Below are 24,398 nucleotides of genomic sequence, written 5' to 3' on the forward strand. Positions count from 1 at the left end.
ATATTCATGTAAATTTAATGTAGTACACTTAAAAATTCACGGTAGACACAGATAATTCACAACTTAGACATGTTTTAATCATATAGAGGTACCATTATTTTCTTAAGGCAATTCTGTCTACTGGTTTACAAAGAAAAAGAAAATTATCAATGGATTTGTAAAAAATTGATATTAGGAGGTCGTGAAAATCTGCTTCTGTTTTATGTCTTTTCAGTTTTCATCTCTGTGCACAACTGTTATATAAATCTATCCTGAGCTGTAATTCTACTGATCAGGTGGTCTTTCTGAGTTCATTTCTCTACCTTGAGTCACTGAAGTACTGAGTTGAGCCTTAAAGAGACTTTTTAAATGAATCCATTCACCAATCAGTATGATGATTTTATATGATATTTTTATATGATGCATTTATGTGATATGATATTTGAAAGTCATAAAATGGTGTATTACAGCTGCCCCAGTTCTTATATAGTGTATGCGTGCCCCGCATTCATATGTATATACTTATTCACGTAACATGTCTTAGCTCTGTTGATGGAGACTTTTGGGGGGTGGTGCAGCATGCATAGCAAGGTTTTCGGGTTAACCTCTGCGTCGTTTCATCTTCATGACGACAGTTTCGCCGGCGTTGCAGCTGGCATCTTCAGGTTCGAAGTGTTTGATGCAGGTTTTTGCCCATCTTATATAGGCCTTGGTTTGGGCTAGGTGCATTCTGATTGGTCCGTTTGGGTAAAAGTCTCTTCCAGGTGTTTGAGAGCGAATAGCTGTCCTCCCTGTTGAATGTGGATGTTTTCGTTATTTCGATAGCCTCTCATATGAGTTGGGGAAAGTAATGCTTTTCTCTAGCGATGATTTTTGCATTTCCAAAGTCCACATTGTTTGTTGTTTGCGCTTCTTCTCTTTCTTCGCGACCATGAATACCCAAAGCAGAATACATATATGAAGTTAAGTGCTCTTGCGTAGACTCATACATTGGCCAAACATCAAGAGCCATGAAATGCAGAATGCAAGAGCACCTAAGGGCCACCAAAAAGAGACAGTTTCGGTTATCTGCCATCGCTGAGCATGTATGGGAAGGACCAACAGACCATGTGGACTTTGGAAATACAAAAATCATCGCTAGAGAAAAGCATTACTTTCCCCGACTCATACGAGAGGCTATTGAAATAATGAAAACATTTACATTCAACAGGGAGGACAGCTATTCGCTCTCAAATACCTGGAAGAGAATCTTACCCAAATGGACCAATCAGAACGCACCTAGCCCAAACCAAGGCCTATATAAGATGGGCAAAAATCTGCATCAAACACTTCAAACCTGAAGACGCCAGCTCCAATGCCGGCGAAACAGTCGCTATGAAGATGAAACGATGTGGAGGTCAACCTGAAAACTTTGCTACGCGTGTCTTAGCTCTGTAATAAAATGCATTGTCTTATTTCTTCAGCTAGAGAAAGCTGCTAGTGGGGATTAGGTGATTTAGCAGTCTTTTTTTTTCCTACAGTAGTGTATCAGACAATTTATGTTCATCACGGCAAGTTGAAGTGTTGTGAAAACTATTGGTGCCTAGTTTAAAGAATTTGGAAACTAATGTGTATCTTCTCTTCCCCTGAAAGCAAATCTTTATTCACAGCCACTCTTATCTTTAGATAAATCATAGACCCCCTTGTAGCATATTTATTGGCCTTAACCAGTACATACTCAAAATAGTTTGATAATCATGCATAATCTGATTCTTGTATTATCCTTTCATGGATTCTTTGGAATATGCTGTAGCACATGGTTTCCCTGAATTTTTTGGTATTGGTGGGAAGATATCTTGTAGTTATATTATTTTGATAATAGCTGCTAAAGTATAAGCCTAGCTAAGATTGAAGTGACAAGCTTTTAAATAGAAATTGAGGTATTGGTTTAGGCATTTGCTACCTTTCATCTGGACTAACTCAACTGGGACCCTGGGGAATGCCTCGCTTTTTTGCAAAGATAGTGTTTATGGTGGTGTGGTGGTTATGTTTTCAGCTAATGGTGGATTATTTATATGCTTTATTTGAAAAATTAAATATTGCTCTCTACTTACTTTAGTTATTCTTTCTAAACACTTGAGGTTTTCTTTCACCCTGCCATTTTCTTTCCAAATGGATAAATAAGGGGAATTGATTTAAATCCCTGCTGAAGTGAAAATATGTCACTTTTTTCCGATTGAATATTTCTCTTACATCCTCTGTTAAGAAATAATGATTTGTGGATGTGCTTTTTTGCCATCATATGCTTCATTCTTCTTTACAGGTTTGTGCTAATGACACTGGTTCACAGATGTCGGGATGGTTACAGTACCGCAATCGAAAATCTTGGAAGAAAATGTGGTTTGTTCTGAAAGATCAAGTTTTATATATTTACAAAGCTTCAGAAGATATAGTGGCATTGGAAAGTATTCCAATTCTGGGCTGTCAAGTGTCCATTCCGTGTGAGGTAAGCCTCCAGCATATTTGATTGAACTCATTTTTCTGTTAGTTTATTTTTTCCCTTGAATTTAAATTTAATGAGACATTAAAGTCCTAGCTTGCATACATTCTTGTATAAGCAGGCAGTGCTCTTTTCCAGCAGATCTATTTCCTTTGGAGCAATTCAATCATTGCTTCATAATCATCTATGATAGATCTCAAATTTTAGAATCTTGTTGAGCTATATGTTTGTAATGAATCTGCAAAGTTTTGTTAATGTAATATTTCTTGCAAGATAGAAAAAAAGCTAACTGCTCAATGCATAGTATTTTTACCTGAATTTGTTACTCTCATGTGGCTCCTTTTTCCAGTTGGAAAATATGAAGCAAGAAGAAGCTGAGAATGGGGTAGCCTTTAGTCTCACTCACAATAATAAACAGTTTTTGGAATTCCAAGCTGAAAATCTTCATTCGTCTAAAAGGTATTTAGAATGTAATGCATGAAGAATTTTTAAAGAAAATTTATTGATTTGAAACTTGAAGTGTGCTATCCCTTAATTGTTTTTATCATGTCCTCAAAATAGTATGAGCACTTACTTCAGTGCTTGGATCATGGTTGGAATGGTTTCCATCTTAGATTCTATGGATGTGTTGCCTTGGAAGTCCTACTTGAGTATAGGGCACCTCTTCAGAGAGCACTTGGTTTTGGCAGACCTAATTTTGCCCTGGCTCACTTCTAGTAGGGTGTGGATTGTTTTGTAATATTTCCTTGATTCTTGATTTCAGCCTCAAAAAATGTACTAAGGGTTGTGAAGTCTACATACTACAAAAATCATGTCAATTTTTATACATTTAAAGGTCAGATTGTTCAGGGTGAGTTTTTACCCTCACCTATGCCTACCTTTCTGTTGAATCGTTGAGTGAGAGTGAGGGTGATGAAAAACCATGTTACAGCAACATATTTTAATGTCTATGAGGTGTGTGTTTTGCTGGGGAGTAATGGATATACCGTATATGTCTGAATGTAGTCCCCCCTTTTTTTTCCAAAAATGCCCAAGGTAAAAGTAAAGGGGGGTGGACAATATTCGAACACATTTTTTAAACTTTTCCCGAAACTGAAGCCTCAAAATTAGGGGGGGACTATATTCAGAGGGGGACTATATTCGGAGAAATACGGCATCTGATGTGTGTGGCTGTGTCACCTTTATTGGTCGTGAATTGTCGTCGTCATGGTCGTTTTACAGCAGATTAGATTAGGCTTTTCGTCGGGACTAACGATGTTCTTTGTAAAAACGAGAACTTCGAAATAATGTTGTTCGTATTATCAAGGGTCTACTGAATGCAGGTTTTCCAACATGCAGGCTCAAGGGTTCAGTCAGAGAGGAGTTTTGGGGATTAAAGTCCCTTACCCAGAGCTAAAGTGGCTCCTTGTAAATAGAGGTTGTCTTTGGAAATTCTTTGTTTTAAAATCATTTTTACTATAGAAAATGAAATAATAAACTTTGTTGGGTTCACTTATATATTTGAAAAGCACCACTGAGTTTCATAACATAGATACATCATCAGGTTAATCACCTGTTTTCATAACATAGTTATACCTGACGATGTGACTATGTTATGTTGGAAGGTCGCACTTTTTCAAATATTTTAGTGAACATAACAAAGTTTATTCTTTCAGTTTCTATAATGGAAAGGTTTAAAACAGTTAAGGTTGAAATGATCCCTTATATAATTTTTTATTGATTTAATAGTTAGTTGTATTTGTAATTTTATATCTTCATTCATATAATCAATTTTAGGGGCAGTGATAATATTAGGGTGGTTTCCTATTATTTTTTTACTGCTTTAATCGAAAGATTATTAACTCCTGGAGTACGTATTTCACGCTTTTAGATTTTTAAATGACAACATCTATTTTTCGCGATTAAATGAAAAGTGAAAATTTTCAAGCGCGCGAAAACGCGACGCTTAAGTATGAATGCCGGGAAATATCTCCGTACGTCGTATTTCTGGTTTCCCCTCCAGCCCGGTGAGGTGACCTTGAGGCGAGGCTTAGCGCTGATACGTCGCAGGATGCTAGCGGATAGCTGAATACCTTGCTGGATGGTAGCGCTTGGCTTAAAAAAGGTTTATTAATACCTTATCAAACGAAGAAAACTTTCCGACCTTAGCCAGTTTTAATAGGTGATTATTAAGACATGTTTCCCTGAGCTCTGTGCCTCATGCATGCATTGGTAACCTCAGACGATGTATAACTCCTATCCTCTCGTGTAGAAACTAGGTCCTTGTGACGTCATGCGGAGTGGATTCGCATGGGCGCCAATCTGGCCTTTTTCAAATGAGGATAAAATTTGACCCTTGCCATTCGTCTAAACCGGTATTTCAAAAACCAAATAATTTGTGTATTATGAATACACTAATGGTGGGTAACGAATCGCAATCAATGCCTTTCGTTTTCTTTGATGAAGGAAACTACCCTATTGTTAAATTTTTTCCATTTATGGTAATGAAACACACCTCTGAGCCATTTTATGTCAGTACTACTGAGTAGAAAGGTGGGCTGAAGAAGATCTTTTTCAGGATTGTAGTGCCCATCGCAGAAAAATTGCAGATTGGTATCGGGGTCTCAAATGCGAAAGTTTTTCAAAATCTAATTGTTCTAACTACCCTAAAGTTATAAATTTTGCGACAATTGTAAAGGTTTAATTATAATGATTATTTTCTTCCTTGGGATCATTGAAACACATATAATGTCGAAACATCAGAAAAAATATTTAATTTACCATGCATTTGGCTTACAAAAGGCAAAATGTTAAGTGATGCCATGTGTTTGCTAGACATTTTGAGGGGTATGTCGGCAGCTTACTCTAAATTTGTTAAACACGATGGTTTCAGGCTTAACTTTGTGAAAATCCATCGTAAACAATTAAAAAGGTATGCTACTTTTTCACGCAGTTTATTTAAGACGGCCGGTTTTATCGCAGGGGCGACATCCTCAGGTACAGAAATCGTTATTTTTGTTATTATTTTGTTGTTTATTTGGCTGAAACCGGTCGTCTTAAAAAATGTGTGAAAAAGTACCATACCTTTTTTAATTTTTTCTAAATTTGTTGGTCATTCACAAGCATTACTAAACCAGAGATTTCATTTAATGAACTTAAAGCTTCATTAATACAATGCTTTAAGTTTTAGTTTTTATTGGCCTCTACTAAAATGACCTCAGTTAAAATGACTATGCATGTCTTTATGCATCTATGTCTTTGTATATTGTAACCCCTCGTGATGACGTGTCGCCCGTCTTCCCCCTATTAATCGGGTGATCGGCGACCAGCCTTCGGGGCACATTCAGGGAAAGGGGAATTGGAGGGCAAAAGGGGAGGGCAGAGGTGTAGCGGGGATATCCCATGCACCTCAGGCGAGGGAATGGGGTTTGGGAAGGGGAAGGAGGGGAAAATTTAGGTATGACGAGACCGGAGATAGGAGCGTTCGGATAAAGAAAGCCGTTCGACTGCATAGTTCACTCAACATAAATTTAATATGTTTTTAAATATGATCATTTACAAATACAATCAAGTCGATAACAAAAGGAACAATTAACTTCTTTTCCTTGGATTTCAATGAAATATAATGCATAATTCACTAAGCTGCAGCCTCTCAAATATCCACAATAGAAAAATTTAAGTCCTTAACCTAGACCAAAAAAAAATCATGTTACACGTTTTTCACATTCATAACCCATACGAAAACCACAAGAAAAGGGAACAACAAAAAAAAAAGAAGCAAAAAAGAAAAGGGGGGGGGGAATGGAAATATAAAACAACAAAATAAATGCTGCACTGAAGTTCACACTGTAATAGGGGTAATACTGTCATCTTCTCTACTTGTGCGAGGGAACTTCATAAACCTTTTTAGTGAATTCTCTTCTTGACTTGGTGGGGTAGGAGTTCTCTTCTGTTCTTTTGGGGGATTTCGTGGGTTTTTCTCTTAAAATTTGTTGAATTTTTGGGGCTCTCGATCTGTTGATGGTGGCGATTCCGTTCCACGGCGTAGGCTGCCCTGCACCCTCTCTGGCAGGTTCACGGGTGGGAGATGATCTCTTGGCAACAGTTGGGCGATCCTTTCCTTGGTACCAACGAGTCTACCGTACAAACTCCTACTCGTATCTAGCATCCTCTTTCTCTCTCTCAGGATCTGTCCATCCACTTCGTTTCTCATGCCGTCTCCCACACTCCGCCTACTCTTAGGAGCGTTTTGCTTACGTGGAAAGGCCAAAAAAAAGAAGAAGCTCTTTTTCTTAGGTACACCACGTTATATAGTCTTTGAGGGGAGGGATCACCAGGGGGGGGGGGATCAGGGGGAAAAAAAGAAAAAGGAATGATGCACGTGGGGATGGACGGTTACTTCACCAAGGACACGGGGGAGGGGGGGGGAAACCACGTTCTTCTTCTTCTTGACCGTCTGATTGGCACACTTATGGAGGGAAGGGGAGAGAATTTCACATTTTTGTGGGGAAGAAAATGGGGAAACATCAAATGGGGACCCAACTGACTCATGTCACACACTCAAAACCCTCTTACACTCACTCACACATACAGACGAACATATATCTAACCAAAAAACGGCCTTCCTTTACCGTCGCACTCCCATCTCCCACGTCCAAATGTAATCAGGCAAACGGCACTGGTTACAATATCTTTGTTTTAAAATTCTCCCTGAATATTTGCCATGTTTTAAATTCAAAAGTATGGCGGTAGTGGTTAATATTACATGATTTTGGGAAAAAAAATGTTACCTGAGAGACTGATATTGGTCCGTAATCTTTCGACTTTGTGCAAATTTGATCCCCTAAAAAAAAATAGCATTTTTTTGCCTACCCTAATGTGCAGGAATGCTTTGCTTGTGATACAATTGAAGGTCTAAGCCAGATGCTATCACATTTGAGCAGAGAATAATGTTTTTATTTCATGGAGCTTATGAAAATGAGATAAATTTAAATAATGTGATAAGTTTACCAATCAATATTGATCACTATCAGCCAGACCTGTTACTGTATACCTTTCTTACATTTAAACTCCTTATTATTTTTGCAACATTTATTGGTGCCTCGTGGTACATGGTTTCTTTAATGTGGATAGGCACTTTGGAAGCATAGATTATCATGACTGTTTTAAGTTTAATGGATGCTAATAATGATAGTGATGAATGCCATAATGGTGAAAAAGATGGTTGTAATAATGATTATAATAAAGTTATTGCGATCTTGACAAGTGCAATTGCATGTCTATTGTCAATGGGATCAGATAAATAATGGAAAGCACAATGCTCACATCAGGAGAAATGGCTTTGAGATAGTAAATATCCCTAAAAAAAAGTACAATGCTGTAATGGAAAATAAGAGAAGCTGCTGAGACAGTTGCACAAAGCAAGTTGCTGGAAGTGAGGGGTTTACATGGAACCTGACGAGGTGAAAGGGAATTAATGCATATAAGGCTACTCAGGGTAAATTAACCCCTTCCACTTAATTTTTTCAGAATATCGTGCTCCTATCCTCTATTTATTTTTTCTGTGGTTCCTTTTAAATGGAATGGAATGGTCGGTAATGCAGTTGTGTATATTTTTTAGTTTTTAATCAACGTGGAATAGTGAAATAAAAAGTGATTATTATATCATATTGTAAATAATCTAGTTAAATACATAGAGAACACATTTTTCACTACTTGTAAAAGATAATTTTATTACTTCCAATGCATAATATTTCCTGAAATATGAGTTCTTTATGTCATTATGGATGTTTTAACATTGTTTAACTCTGAAAATATTTATATTGTTCCCCTAAACAGTGCTAAAGTTATGAAAATATGATGACAAGCTACAATCATCATTGTGCGATTTGGCATTGGAAGTTCAGGACGAGCTAGATTGTGATTTCAGTGCAAGGGGTTAATCTGAGAGGACAAAATAACTATTATCACATTAGTTATGACAGCTATTAACTGGAAAGGGAAAATAAACAAGTAACAGAATTAAGTCCAGGGCAGGAAACTTATGGCTGGAATTCTGTTTGTGGGGTTGAGAAAATTCTTTACTGCAAACTAAGGATAAGATCTTTTTCTACATACTGAATAATGTTGTTCTTTTTGTATGACTGCAGTCAAGGTACTTAGTAATTATTGATTTTTCACTCCTTGTCAGGTTAAATCAATAAGTATGTTAATATTGTTAAAAGATGGCTACTTACCTCAGATAGCCATGATGATGTTTATTTAAGTTGACTATAATGGCATTGTATTTGCATGTTCTTTATTGTTAAGCCAAAATTTGATGAAACATACTATGTACTTTATGAACAAAGTTTATTGCTTTGAATCTAGGGACTATGGCTAAAACTTGGTGCATGCATATTTTTATTTGAATCATTCAGTATCCTTTAAACTCTTGTTTTTGTACTTTCAAGGTGGATCACTGCCATGCAAGAGGCTACTGTATTGAAGTGATTCCTGCCATGAAGTAATCTACTGATGAAGTGAATTGGAAATTATTTGCTTCTTTTTCTTCTGTCAAGGCATGTATAATGATTCACCTCGAGGCTAAACCAATTTATGAGGACATCTGTTGGCTGAATACCTCATGTAAAAGCAAAATGCCCTTGCTTGTTGTAGCTTGTCTTCCATTTTCATTGTCTTGGATTGTTTCAAAGGAGATGTCCAGTATAGATTATCACCCATGATCATCTCAATGGGCATTGTTATTTATGGATTTTTGGTACATATTCATAACATTAACTTTACAACAGTGAAACCTCTCTATAGCTATCTCTTATGAATGGTTCTGCTCCAATTTTATTTACAAAATGTTTATCTGAATTTCTCCAACTTATGTGTTGGAATAGTTTTAATATAAGCCATTATCTTCAGGCAACTTGTAGCCACTTAAATCTTTTAGAATTTTTTTACCTAGAAACATTATGGGCCTGTACTAACATTACATATTGAGCCAAAAAATGTTATCCACCATGACTTGATGCTTCAGTTGAAACTTCCCCGGGTAATGATTAGTGGCCTTGAAGTGCTCCTACCCGTGAGATTTTATAATTGCCCTGTTGTAAAATATTCCTTGTTTTTAAACTTAACTGGCCACTGATAATGGGGGCACTTGTAAATTTTATTTGTTCATCAGTTATTGGATTGGGAACAAGATAATCTCTGAATTCTGGAAAATACAGGTTAGGTACTTCTTAAATGTTATATTTTTTATTCCATTTTAATTATTATTTTGTTTTAAATTGCATAGCATAGCAATGCATAATGGTAACCAAATATAGTGAATTAGGTGTTGAAAGAGACTATTTTATGTCTTAGTTCTGTAAATTTGTATATTCATCATATTTTATACAGAAGTATATAAGCTCTAAATGTGATTTCTCTTATATATATTGCACTTCCTGTTCCCCTGCTATATTGTATATCTTTTTTTAAAACAAAAAGCGTGTATGCAATATTTATGTGATAGCAATCACGTTGTTGTTGTGAATCTTGTTGGACTTGAATGTTAGATCATTTAATGTAATAAAATTTTAAAAATAGATGCATAAAAATAGGAATGTATTATATATATTAACATTACTATTTAAGACCTGACCACAAATCTAATGTCCAATTCATGATTAAATCACTTTCTTCAGTGTAATAATGTGAATGTGGTGGTAATGATTGATTACTTGATTTTTGTTCGTATTATTCGTATTATATATTCCTCTCGGACACAGTATGCATGTATGAATCATGTATTCCATACTATGAGCTAATGTGAAAATCACACAATATTATTCCCATGCTCAAATTTAATACCTAAGCGTATTTGTCTGTTTGACAACTGTAATTAACGCCTTAAATAACCTTGGCAGAAATAGCATGTGACAATCTGATGGTTAAATCTACAAAACTATGATTCAATGAAATGAATGGGACCCAATAATTAATGAATTCATTAATGCAAAATTCTTTCTTAAGACGCTCAACTCTTTTTCCCTTCATTATGTTTCTTTTCATAGTTTTCATAGGCCAGAGGAATTCATTAAAATTATGTGCATACTTTTCTCTTGAAATTCACAATAAATTGTAAAAAACATTACAATGTTCATAGTGAACACAATCTATTGTTGGTCAAAGAGGTACATACCCTGTCTGAAACTACTTTGTGATGAAAAATGTTTCTACTCTAGCTATATGTGTGTGCTAGCTATAGTCAGGATTGGTGGCAGTCACAGTGGCTATTTTTGTGGTGGCACTGTACATTTGTAAATATCATGATTGAGTATAATTCAAAGCAGTGCTGTGTAAAAGTGAATGCTATACTCTGTAAGGCCACTCATTTAACGTGATAATTAATTATTGTATGGAATAGTGCAATTTATTTTGCTAATAATGTCAGATATCTTTTCAAAACTGATGCAGTCAACTTTCATGTAGTGCAATCTTACTCTGAAAATCATTGTCATATTATTTCAGTGGTATCACAGTCTTCCGATTACCATACTAGAAGTCATTATAATCCCGAAGGTACTGGCATTAATTCTGATGTTTTTATTTTTTTAGCCATAAATTTGTTTACAAATTAATATTGATAATCATTGATGACAACTTATTAACAGATCAATATTAGCCCACATTTAGAGGTTGTGAAACAAAGTAAAGTTGTTTTTACAAGCCATGTTTCACTCTCTACCATAGTTAGTAATTTTTACATAATGATGTAAGAATCATTTTCTTAAACTGTCTTTATTTATTTTGATTCTGTGTGTTCCTCTGGGTATGGAATAGGGAGATAATTCTTCATCCAAATAGCCTCCTATTTGTGGATTTTCCTGGATGTATGGTTTACATGTTACATACCTGATGCTTTTTATTTGTTGCTCAAAATCTTTTATGCTATTGTTGTGCTTTGGTAGTATTGGTTGTTGCATTTTCTGGATTTTATGTGCTTTTTTCCATAATATGAAGGAGTTTCATACAGTATCTGGCATATTGAGCCCTGAATGGGCTTGTTCGCCAGATTTTAAAAATGTTGATTGTGTTAGAGTTTGAAAAGTAAAGAGACCCTTATTTTTCTTATTTTTGCTCCATCTCTTTCCTCTTGTGCTATTTGTCAAAAGGAATTGACATGTAGCTCAAGATTTAGAAAATGGAATATCAGATACTCGAATATGTAGATAAGTTGATAAAATCATGAAATCATATCAAGCTGGTCACCAAATATACATCTACCTAATTCTTTCGATTACCTGTGGTTTTGGGTGAGAGTGAACAACCCCATTATTCTTTATGACCCATTGCAGAGGGAATGAATTCAATTATTGCTTTCATGTTTATCATCATCCACTGGTATTCTCCTTTAAAATGTACCCAATCCAGTCTCTCATGTATTGTTTTCTAAGGTGGGCTTTCTTTCCCTATTCCTCCCAGCTGTTACCTCGACATCCATTTTAATATTTTGACAGTATCAGCATTCACTTTAGTTCCCATTTAATATGGGCACAGTGTCAAACATGTTAAGGCATTCATATTATTTTGTGAACTACCTTGCACTTCATCACATTTGAACTCTTTCAGATGCTATATTTTTCTTTAAAACACATTACTTATGGGTGGGAAAATAGCCATCTTAATGCACTTCGACTTCGTCAAGTTCCAGTCAGTGTGCGTTGGTGTCACTTCGTTGACTTTTGGGACTCATTAGTGTTGGGATTCCATCTTAGGTTTGAGATAATGTTTTGATCTTTTTGTTGATGGAATTAGAGTTATGGTATTTTTTGCAAAATTATTATAATTTATCTTTATTCTTGGCCCTCAGTATATTTAACAATGCTTTTAATGAATTGTTTGTGGCTTGATTCTATGGAAAATTGCATGATGTATTTAACTCAGTTACCTGTGTGTATTTACTGTGCTTATGCACGTGTTGAGTTTCATGGGTTACTATAAATGCACATATTTATGATGACACACTACATTCATTTTAATTTACAGTAATATGCAAAGATTAGTGTTGCCTGCCAATTTTGAGTTTGGTACCATCTAAGAAGAAGGTAGCAATCTTACGTAATACTTTTAATGGACCGATCACTTATCCAATCATTTGCATCAATTGTATGCCCTTTGTATGGAATGAAAAAGATGAACTTCTCAATGAAAGTAATTTCAGTTTTATCTCTGGGATTGGTATCCATATGCTTTACATTTCCTGGAAATCTTCACTAAGTTTTAATCTCTCCCTAAATAAATGTGGGTTTATGTTATCCACTTAGTGAATTTTGGCCAAGTATTCTCATGTTTGTCCTTAATACTAAAATAATAAATAATTTTAATTTCTCTGTGGTGCCCTGCTAATAGTAATCCAGTATGTGTTACATTTTCTTAATTATTAAGTTAAGGTCACACACTATCGTCTCCTGGTATTGGCTTCTTTCTTTGCTGATGTCTTTTACTTTTTCGGTCTTGTCTTGCTGAGGCCTTTTTACATGGGGAAAACCTTGTAGGCACACTCAATGGTGGGGTGCTGATTTCAGTGAACTTATTTTTCTTGCAATATTTTGGTGCCTAGCCCTTTATTTTGAATTTATATTTTCTGAAAATGCTGTTATACTCCTCAGTTATGTGACTTCCTGTGCGGTAATGAGACCACCCCTCCAAGTATACATGCATGCCACTCATTAGATGTAGTCATATTTGTAAATGTGCCCGAATACGCTTACTCAGCCATATTGTAAACTTGAAGTTACTGCCAGACATTTCACTGCCTCAGTGTCCTATTAAGAGTTAACCAGATATTTTTAATCCAAATTTTATCCTCTAAGTAATTAACGCACAACTATCCTCCTGTTTCTGGAAGACAAGGAAGATGTTTTATGCCCTTACGCCTTGTTATGAACCATTCAACCCAGATGATTTTTGTTCACAATGGCTAGGAAATAGATGTTAGTTAAGGGTGGAAATGCATGTTCTTTGGCATGTTTGCACTGCCCATTGGACACACATTTAAATCTTTTGGGTTGAATATGTTCATTGATGATGTAACCACATGTGTCAGTTGCTCAAATTCCTATGGTGGGGGAAGTTTTGAAGTTAGAGTGGAATAAGGGCACTCCCTAGCCCCTCCAAGCACTTTTAATGAGATGGCAAGCATTTTACTCACTGTTTGTCATGAAATTCTGACACCCTATAGCAAAAGATTACTCCAATTTTGTACTTGGCTTAAGAATTCTCTCTGTTGAAGTGGAGGTATCTCTTCAGACAAGTGATATCAATCATTACGTAATCAGTGGTCAATGGTAAATTTTCTGAAGATTCAATGTAATAACTCTCATGTAGATGTAGGAAGCTGGTGTAATACAAAAATAGAGTTGTTATGATTAGAGTCTAGCATAAGATTAGGGATGACTCTGTGTTGACCGTAATTTTGGTGTTGATGGTATTGACCTGAGGAAATTATCATGAAGGGTGGTAACTGAAACGAAAGTCCATAAATGATTCCTATTTTGGGCGAATATAGTATGGTATGTAATATTTCTATCATAAACATCTCGTGTCTTGTGGTGGAAGTATTTGTTTGATTTTAACATTTTTAAGGAGATCAACTTTTTTGAAAGAACTTGAAGACATTAGCAATGCAATTCTACAAGAGGTACACACTTTTTTCCTGCTGATGGCATGATTTTTAAACATAACTTTGAGCTCAATATTTTATAGATAGGTTGTATGCTAATGTCATAGAGACTGCCGGAAATGTTAATACAATTGAATCATGTGATGAGATTTTCCTATCATCTATTCATGCGAAAGTGTTGTAGTTAAGAAATGTTTTGGATGCCACATTGGCACTTTGGAAGCCTAGCGTTTTCATCAGCAGAGAGTTTAATGTTTTCATAGATGTTTAATAAGTTTTTTAAAGTGAAAACTTACTTCTATTATATACCTATCCTAATAGTTATTCAGGTTCAGAATATTGAATTGAAATTTTCATTGCATTGCTAATTAAAATTCACAAATTTGAAAAGATCTAGCATGTTATCATTTTTAAGCTACTAATTTATTTTTGTGTTTTCAAAAAGTAATTTTAAAAACAAAATAAGGCTGAATAAATGAAATATTGGAGAAAAGGTTAAGCTCAGGAAATAACTTCATATTGATTGCAAGTAGCTGATAGAGAATCGGTAGCTTTTCATTGGTGTCAATGGGAACTTATTTGTGTACTGTTGTAGTGGCTGAGAGTTTAAAGCTTATGTATGTTGTGTCTCAGTGATATGTCCTTCATGTTGAAGTCCTAGGGATTTAATATGGAAATTGGATAATCCTGAGCTTTTAACAAGCAATGGTAAATCCATCTTGAAATACATGATCTAAATAGATAACATTTTAAAGGCATTTTTTTGGTAGAAACTGTCATCATGATTGCAATGCTGACATCACAAATATGAATTCATAGTTTATTAAAGATGTGGTGGTTAGTGATTGCATTATGTCAGCCTATATATGATTGGCTCTCAGAAATGCTTGGAACTCGCATTTATTTATTGGAAAAGAAGCATTACATTCAATTAATATGGCTTTAAACTTATTTTTCTTTCGAAATTTCTCTTCTTATTTGCATTTCCATAGTACTTAGAACCTATATCTCCAATAATATTTGTGCTGTTGCGGCACATAAAGCCATAGTGGCATAGCTCAAACTAAGTTCATGACACAATAAATACTGAAAATGACCTTCTACAAAATATACCTTCTAAAGGACTGAATTTAAGTAGCTGAATAGCAGTTTTTATTGCCTTCATTGCAATTACAGTAGTGAATACCATCCTGACTTTCGTGTACATGCAAGAGAGCTTTGACTCTCTGTCCTAATGGGCAATTCCTACCCTCAATGATCAGTTCTTCCTGACCAAGTTAATGAACCAGAAATCTAATAAAGCTGCCAATGAATCAAAAGTGGGCAGCAACTCTTGCCTTTTTTAATTTTAAAGTTGTCTGAAATGGTTGGAAGGGGAAGATTTTTTTCATCATAGCTTATCTTTCCCTTCCATCTACTTAATTCTTTTGATGAATTGCGATTTGGGTCGGAATATTTTCTTTGGTTTCCATTTGTATCATGCTTTCCCACATCTTTGTTCCTATTCCTTGGTTAGACTTGTTATTTTCATCGGGGAAAGATAGGGGAGTGTTTAGGGGGACTGGCTTGGGATGTGACAAGCCAGTAATCTAATAAAGGACTAATTGAATGACAGACAGTCAAGGCTCTACTGTATTTGTGTACTGTGGGAGAAAAAACTATGTATATCTACAAAATTTATGTCACCACTATTTGCCTGTGTGAAAATTCTTTTCCCTCGGATGGTATGTTATTCTCAGGCCTAATTCATGACTTTTCAAGCACTTCGCATCTTCCTCCTCTTTTGTCTGCACAAGTAGTAGATAGAATACTCGCAGCTTGCCTACCTTGAGTGTGATTTTCACTGGGTCACTCGAATGGTGGAAAATTAGTTAATCAGTAGGTACAGTGTTCTGTTTAATTACCTTGAAAAAAATCCAGTTTTCCTTTTCCCTTTTATCATTATTTATCCATACCTTTAACTTTCTCCCACACTCTGGCACAGTCCAGGAATTCACTTCAGGAGTCAACTCCTACTTTCTAGGTGAAAATGGAAGATGATAAGATCTGCTTGCATTTCCCTCGTTGGAATTCAACATGAGAATAACATGCCTATAGGAAGGAAACTGATTCACTCGCAAACTGATATTTGCGATATAAATTTTGTGGGGTTAATAAATTAACTGTTCTTATTGACTTAGTGAAATGTAATGGTTTTGATAACTTGGAGATGGAAGCTTTTGGAGGTTTTCACTGTGGTTTTAAGGAAAAAGAAATCAGGGATGGCATTTTTCTATCCCCCATAATAATTAAGTCAAAAGAACTGAGCAGGGATTAGGTCACATGCTGAAGCATGGCACTGAGGTTGGGTTGAAGGCACTTGTAAAAGATGGACAGCACTATACGTACTAGGATTTTTGGAGGTCTTGCCACCTGCCTCAGAATTAGGAATAAGAAGTCTTTAAATTGCACATCTTAATATTCGTGAGCCAACCTGGTTGCTGTGTTTTTGTATGCATTTATGCGAAGATGTACAATCATTTGTATTTATTTGATAATCATGGTATTTTTTGGCTTATGGTGTATGCCAAAATGACACTGAGAATTATAAACAACACAAGTAATATATGTACTGAAAAACACCTGAGAGGGAAATTTATTTATTAAAGTATTTCTCTTCATCTCTGTTTAGAAATATGTGATGATTTTTCTCATTGAATTTGAAGTTGTTGTGTTGGACACAGATTTTTTTGTCCTAACAGTTGGTGCTGATGTTTCTGAATAATGAAAAAATATTCTTGAATGAGTCCTAGATTCATAGCATATGGGTATCAGATTTTTAGCTAATGTGTCAGTGATGGTATTCATTTCAGATAATGTGAAAGGAAATTAACATTTTGTGAAACCTAGGCACAAGCTTGTGTGATCATTATCCAAAATAATAAATTAATTGTTCCTATTTACTTAATAAAATGTAATGGTTTTGATAACTTGGAGTTTGAAGTTATAGGAGGTTTTCACTGTGGTTTCAAGGAAAAGGTAATCGTGGATGGTGTATTTCTGTCCTTTTTTCTATACATATATTCATACCAAGTTTTGTTAATATTGTTGTAAGCTGAATGAAATGGTTGATGTTCATCTATAATTGTATATTTACTGATGTTATTAAATAATTTTTTATTTATTAAAGCAATGTTTAAATGAATACCTTCAGCGTGAAATAAGTTTCATTCTCATATTATTACCATTAAGCAATACTTTATTCCTTGAAGCTAATTTGATGGAAATAAAATCTACCTGTTGATTTTCTTCAAATATGTATTCTTTCATGTCCCAATATGTTACATTGTTGAAATGCTGAGATGTTCATTGGGAGCTTGCTGAGAAATAAAGGGAGCTCAACCAGTGGCGGCTGGTGATAATTTATCTAGGGTGTGCATTAGAGCAGATATAGGATGATTTAATTATATTATGTCAATCCTAATCCATGAGCGTCATATTTTGTCGTAATAGAATACATAGCAAGCAAAACATATCACTGGTACACTCTACCCTTAAAATTGCATGAACAGAAATAATATTAGCATGTATGAAAATAATTATTCTCAACACACCTTTACAAGTGACAGTAGTTGAAATTCATTCTCTTTTCCTTACACCCTATGAGGAAGTAGTGTAGAAACGGCTATACAGATGGCTCTGTAGACGGACTAGGATCCTGGTCGCAGGTAGTGTAGGTGGCGGCTACACCACTACACTACCTGCTAGTCAGTCACCAAAAATATGCGCGTGCGCATTCGCATGGTTTCGAGTCTGCTCCCATTGCCCCTTTGAACAGCACATACCCCCCCGCTTACCTCGTCCCGCCAGAGCTCCCTCAAGCGATCGCACAGACCAAAAATGCGCCCGGCATGATGCCACGGGATCGCACACTTGTAGAGCGGTGAATTCGAAAAGGAGATAGCTGTAGCGTTCGGAGGCTCATATTTCTTGCATATGCAGACAGTACTTTTATCCTTCGCGTTGCAAAGGAATAGATTTCTTTTATAATTTATTCATCTTTGGGTGTGCACTTGCTAACATGCGTATACGCACGTGCCGCCACTGAGCTCAACCACTGAGTATTTGTGCTAGAGAGCATAATTAATGGTGTCACATGCTAGTGATTATGAGTAAAAAGGTGGCTATGCATATATGTACCGTAAAGCTTTGACAGAACACCCCTTCATTTTACATTGTCAAATCTAGTCTGGCTAGAAAGCATAGAAAATTTCAATAGCTTCAGTTGATATAGCACAATTTATTCCCAAAGAAGAAAAGATGTTGATTTTAACATATTGTTGCATCAAGTTTCTCAGTTATGTGCATGGTGATGGTTGGGTTCTGCCCTTCAACTGCCAGCAGGCCAATGTATCGACTCTCGCTGGTTGTGCAAAAATTGCAACGGGCTGATATATCGGCCCGACTTTTTGGACTTACTTTATTTCATGATGGCTGCCATTTCACAGGCTGCTGTCTCTTAAGTACCGTCCCATAGCGTATTTGTGGTTCTAAGTTCTAAATATGTATACCTTTAGTATTTGAAAAAATCTAGATGCATTAAAATTAAATGAAGTATGTACTTGCAATAATTTAAAATCTGAAATCTTGCAGAGTCCGAAAAATGGCTTTGCACATACCACCCGAAATGGGCTAGCACGGAAAGGGTTAAAGGATGGATTCGTAACATATCTCACTCTAAGTACAGTCAGTTCTGATACTAAAAGTGAAAGATAGAATTAGTTAAAGGGAAGTGTTATCATTATTATATGTATTTGACAGATTGGTACTATTGGATGGTGCGTGAAACCAAAACAAAACTGAGATATAGAGCTTGAGTTAATTTATTCATCTTTGCAAGATATCACGGTCTATAGAATTAAAGGCTCTACTGAGATTAGACAACCAAAAAAGGTATTTTTATTCCATCCTCGACCTACGAATATCAAATGTTAATTTGATAAGGGCCAACTGAGTGTTACAGTTTTGTGATAGCCGAATAACATATTTGCCAACTGGGATTCCCTTCTTAACCCTAAAAAGCTGTGCTGAGGTAAATGAAAAATTATCAATCCACTGTAGAGTTCAACCATAAGGGGACTTCCACTTTGTTGGAAATGCAAATATGTTTGTTTTCCAGTTATAAGTATTTATGATTAGAAGTTCATTAGCAACTGTGGGGTTTGATTTAGAAGATATTAACATGCAGATGGGCATTTATGGGGTTTTACAACATTTACTGTCAAATAAAGGTGAAAATGGAGTAAAGAGCATAGGGCAAGAAACAGTAAATTGTATTTATTCTCAATTGAAGACATTCAGTGGATGCTGACAGACAGTAAAGAGGCTATTAACAATGCCTTTTCTCCTCACATGCCACGGTTTGTGTGAAAAATGGGGTTGACTGGGTCATGTCATTGACTGGATGACCCTATGGAAATATTGCAAAAAGGTTAGGGGTGCAAGTTGTTAATTGTGGACACACGTATAAAGGGTTAGGATCATTATTGTTCAGAGAAGCGTTTAATGACTTCAGCATTTGATCCGTTGACAGTGGAGTATTTGGAGGAGGTGACCAACTACGTAGGATACTTGCACTATAGGGAAGGTAGGCTGTGGAGAAACCCTGCATTGACATTAGGCAGCTTTTAACAAAGGGCACAAAGGGGAGCACAACATTCCATACGACGGACTGAGTGCTGTATTTGAAGTGTCTTCCTCAAAGCACTCATGTAGGGCTCATTGGACTGTCTCTGAAAAAACTATGCCATCACTGGGATTTGAATCAGATCCCATCAGTTGGTTGAGGCCTAATGAGTTTAATTTGAAAACATTTACCATGGAGAGAGAGTATTCAAGCTTTTACCGTCACTTGAGGACAATTGTGAAGGATGAGAGATTTGGGCGAGAGACAGTGAATGGTGGGGAAATATGTAAACCTTCAGGATGGATTGCCCTCATGCCTCTAGGTATCTCTTGCCCTCAAAGCTCCATCTTTCCCTTTGAATTTGATGGCTTACTCTCATTCACAGGTCACTTACACTCCTTTTTACTATCAAAAACCCTCCTTTCACCAATCTTGCTCCTGACTCTTGGCCTCTGTCCTTCCAGCAGTAGTTTCAGCAACAACCAGGGAGAGCACCTTCTCAGTACTCTTCCCTTCCAACCAATTCAGTGTTTCCATTCTCGTAATTACCAACATCTAACCCATCAAGACTAGAAGTCAAAAATTGTCAGGATCTGGGTTCAAATCTCATTCAAAGCATATTATGTTTCCTTGATGGAATTTTTGCACATCAAGTACACTTGCAGGACAATGCTTTGCAGCTATGTTATACATATGAGGCTTGATATGCATAGGGAAGTGGCTTTCAGATATTCATGTATTAATTTTCAATGTAAGTTTGCCAAGCTTGCTGTTTAAAATTATAATTTGATTTTCTGAAAAAATTGGCAAGCTAGTAATATTTTCAATTTTTATAGATTACCAGGAGGGCAGTCCCCCTCCCAAGCCCATCTTTGTTATCTGCTACTCTTGTCGTACGAAATGTGTTAAGTGGAAATTGAAACCAAAATTTCTCAATTTTTTTCTCATCATAAAGAACAAGCCTTAGATCAATCTATTTTCACAAGCCACTTCCATGACTCATTGAGCATAGTCTGCAACAACCCATACCCATGAATACACAGAACATCTGATATAACACTTCAGGCCCAGAAATTGGGCAGCAAAGAGGGGGCACGTGCCTTGGGCAGCAGATCTCAAGGGACAGCAAAATTTAAAAAAAATTATTTATGTTTAAAAAAGTTATTTAATTTTTATAATAAAATTATTTAATGACATAAATTTGTTAATAAATTATTAAATAATATTAATGGAACTTCTAATGCCGGCCTCAGTGGTGGCGGGGTTGAGTCCTCGCCTGCCAAACCGGAGGTCGTGGGTTCGAGTCCCGCCTGGGTAAGTTGCCCCTACCCAGGGAATGGTTGTGTGTGATAAGGTCTGGTTACACGATACATTAACACGTACGGGTTAATGTCTAAATGTATGAACGCGAGAATGAACGCCAAAATGCACCATGTAACCACCCAACTTGTGCGAATGCATGAACGGAAAATAGAACCTGTTCTAATTTGGTTCATGCATTCGTACATGTTCTGTTCTGGTCCACCTTGTGGTCTGGTACATTAACTTGTACGTGTTAATGTACCGTGTAACCAGGCCTATAGTCGTTCAATGTTATTTCCCCCGATGTAAAAGGCCTTGAATGAGCTGTTTTCAGGGAGATGAAATTAAATAAATAAGTAGCAAACATACAGTGTGTAATTTCAACTACCGCATCTCAAAGAATAGCTTACGGATGTATTATATTTTATGTGGAGGGGGAAGAGGGGAGATGCTGGGGATAAGGGGAAGGGAGGCAGCAAATCAATCTTTGCCCCCCTGATAAGACTCCCAGTTCTGGCCCTGTGATTTTTTGTTCATTGACGAGAAACTAAAGCATAATTTTGGCAGTTTCATTCTTGCCCTTGGCCTTTTTCCCTTCCTTTCTAACTCCACTCATACACCGAGGATGTTCATTTTGTTTTAACCTACCAATACCCTTTACCATAATTTTTCTGGGTCATAGAGAAGCTGAAAATTTTTATATCACTAATTTTTCAATATTTAACACCCCAATCAGACTCACTCGACAAAGTGACGATGTCAAAAAAATTATGATTTAAGAAATTTCAGGCTACCTTCAACAAGAGGGCTTGATAGTGACATACCAATCATTGGTATTTATTTTCACTCTTATCTGTATGGAAGCATTTACGCTCACGAAGCAGTTGTAATGTCAAACACTTAGCTAGTTTAATAGCATTCGAGTGAGATAAATTACTGCAACTCCAATGGCACAGAATACAATTCTAGGCTTTGAATTCATTAGAATCACAGGATACCGACATAAATAAAAGGTATGCTTAAAAAGTAATACCAGACAAGTAGCATACTTTTTAAGCAAAAAATATATAAAAATTGATTAATGACTTGCAACTATAAAGAGAATTCCAGAGAGAATACCAAAACATTCCTAAGATAAAACAGTAAATTCATAATTTCTATCACTTCCCTTCATGGTCGGTTACCATTCGGAAAGTATTCGGACACCAAGTGATACCAATCAGGGGGAGATAATAATGCACCACATCAACGTTTAACGATAAGTACGAATATTTAATGATGCTCAGACAACGAGAAGTTTACAATTGCCATACACAAGAACCCCAAGAAAAAGAACAGCACCTTGTAAATACGGTTTTTGTGCGATAAAAATTCTTCTGGCAAGAGTTCCATGAATGTCACATGAATAAAAATACCGGCAGCAAGACCTTGGAACAAACCAGAAATAATTTTTCCATACAACCCGGTAGCAGTTCCGCACAGAATCCCAATAATGATGCCGACAGGAATGCTACCGGTAACCAGCACAATGTACTTCAGACTAGTAAGGAGACCCAAATTATATTTGGCAACATTAACTCCGAGTGCAAATGCAACCAATGACTCGTGAATTAATACTGCGAGAAAAAGGTGAAGAATTTTAACAGTGTCTGTTTGCAAACCCAATGCCATTCCTTCAAAAAGTGAATGAATACTCACAGCAAATAAAAATATTAAGTTTCTCATAGACGAGTCTTTTTGGAAAACATACACAAGGTCACAATGATTATGGCCTCCTAAACTGGAGATTGCCCTAGATGAATTAAAGTTTCCACATTGCTGACCCAAAGCTGAAGTTTTTTTGGTGGACAAACACGGGCTCGAAGATGTCAGTGGATTCACTGTCTCCTCCTTCGATTTCCCATCAAAACATTCTCTATCAGGCGATTCTGACTCTAGTAAACGAATTCGAGATTCATCGGCACACTTCTTTCTGTTCTCACGAAAATCACTGTCTTCAATATCGGACATCTTCAAAGAAATATTTCCCCCTGAAATATCACAGGATTCTTTATTCCCACGGAAAACGAGGAGAGTTTGTTCGATAAAAAGAAATAGAATAAAACTTAAAATAACAACAAACTCAGCGACAGGAAAAGAAGTCTTGACATTCAGTTCCACTAGTATCTCATCAAACTTCTCTCTCACATAAGGAAAAAGCCCCAGGAAACACATTCCCAGGAACACTCCGCCAGCAAGACAATTACAGAGAGATATTAGAGTTGAAGTTATTTCACTGAAATTTGTTATTTTGCTTTTCCATACAGCGACAACAGGGATCAATCCACACGTTGACAAAATAATAAACAAAATCACCATACAGAGGATTTTTAGGAGTGTGGCTTCCATTTTAGTTGACCGATGATCAAAACAATGAGGAACTAAACTACATACGTTGTCTCTAAACCGTGGAACTTATGTCCACTGACATTGTGCTCTCAACTTGAGAACGATCATTCCACGATCTTTAGCACAACTTTCTCCATCAGCACAAGTCCACAATTATCAATGTTTTTCCCCACTTCCTTCACTTCTACGAACTAAACACGCCCTTCACCATGCCAGAAAGTACGCATTTCGATGCTCTCCCCAACTTCAGAATAGGAGGAAGTTTTAAATCAATAGCCAGCCGAACATATGGTTTCACATAACTTTATTGATAAAATATTTATTTGAAGCTATAAAATGGTAGTTTCCTGTAATTTTAGCGGGTGGGCGAGTATTTTTATCGCTTCGATGGGACTCAAGAGCTTGAAGAGGAGAAAGCAAGGCGGTGGCACTATTGGCACCATGATTAGTCAGGTTGCTTCAAACAGAAACGACTGTTTTATTAACTCCACATTTTTTCTCTTTGTTAAAATATTCAATGTTTTTTGAGTAAATATGTAAATGCAATGGGCAAGACAATATTTAAATACTCAAGATAACATTTAAACGGAGCTAAAATTAAGCAGGACATTATAGCTAAAGTAATTTGCATTTTCTTTGAAATTGTTCACGACGAAACCATTTTTATCTGATTTCTGATTTTTCGCGAATTAAAATTTTGTCTCCTTGGTTGGCTAGTGAAAAATGCTTATGCTGGGTGCATTATAAAGTGTTCCGTTTCAAGATTTTTATTGCAATACCTGTGGCTGAATAAATTATCTCAGGGTCGATTATATTACCAGTTAACAGTAATTCTATTGACGCACAATGATAATACACTACACAATACTATACCTATGACTCACAGCTATGGATCAGAAAATATTCTGTTCGTTCAAGCTACAAACCGTGGGATGGTATTCTTCGAG

At 36.2% G+C, this 24,398-nt stretch overlaps 2 protein-coding genes across 3 annotated transcripts in view; one reads left to right on the forward strand and one right to left on the reverse strand.

Annotated features, from left to right (window-relative positions):
- The window catches only part of LOC124170493, a 63,535-nt gene extending 46,255 nt beyond the window's left edge, over positions 1–17,280 (forward strand). For both annotated transcript variants that reach the window (XM_046549245.1, XM_046549244.1), the window contains exons 14-16: positions 2,282–2,464; positions 2,808–2,917; positions 8,890–17,280. In XM_046549245.1, the coding sequence (XP_046405201.1) occupies positions 2,282–2,464; positions 2,808–2,917; positions 8,890–8,929 (333 nt within the window). In that variant the 3' untranslated portion in view covers positions 8,930–17,280. The remainder of the gene's footprint in view (positions 1–2,281; positions 2,465–2,807; positions 2,918–8,889) is intronic.
- Positions 17,281–22,310: 5,030 nt separating this feature from the next.
- Positions 22,311–23,682, reverse strand: LOC124171389 (zinc transporter ZIP3-like). Its single transcript, XM_046550559.1, has one exon. The coding sequence runs from the start codon at positions 23,449–23,451 to the stop codon at positions 22,336–22,338; it is 1,116 nt and encodes a 371-aa protein (XP_046406515.1). The 5' UTR covers positions 23,452–23,682; the 3' UTR covers positions 22,311–22,335.
- Positions 23,683–24,398: the final 716 nt, after the last annotated feature.

The sequence above is a fragment of the Ischnura elegans genome, chromosome X (genome assembly GCF_921293095.1).
Source record: "Ischnura elegans chromosome X, ioIscEleg1.1, whole genome shotgun sequence".
NCBI lineage: Eukaryota > Metazoa > Arthropoda > Insecta > Odonata > Coenagrionidae > Ischnura > Ischnura elegans.

Bases quoted from the DNA above. Each gene is read 5' to 3' on its own strand.
- LOC124171389 (XM_046550559.1), bottom strand. From the start codon at position 23,451: ATGGAAGCCACACTCCTAAAAATCCTCTGTATGGTGATTTTGTTTATT.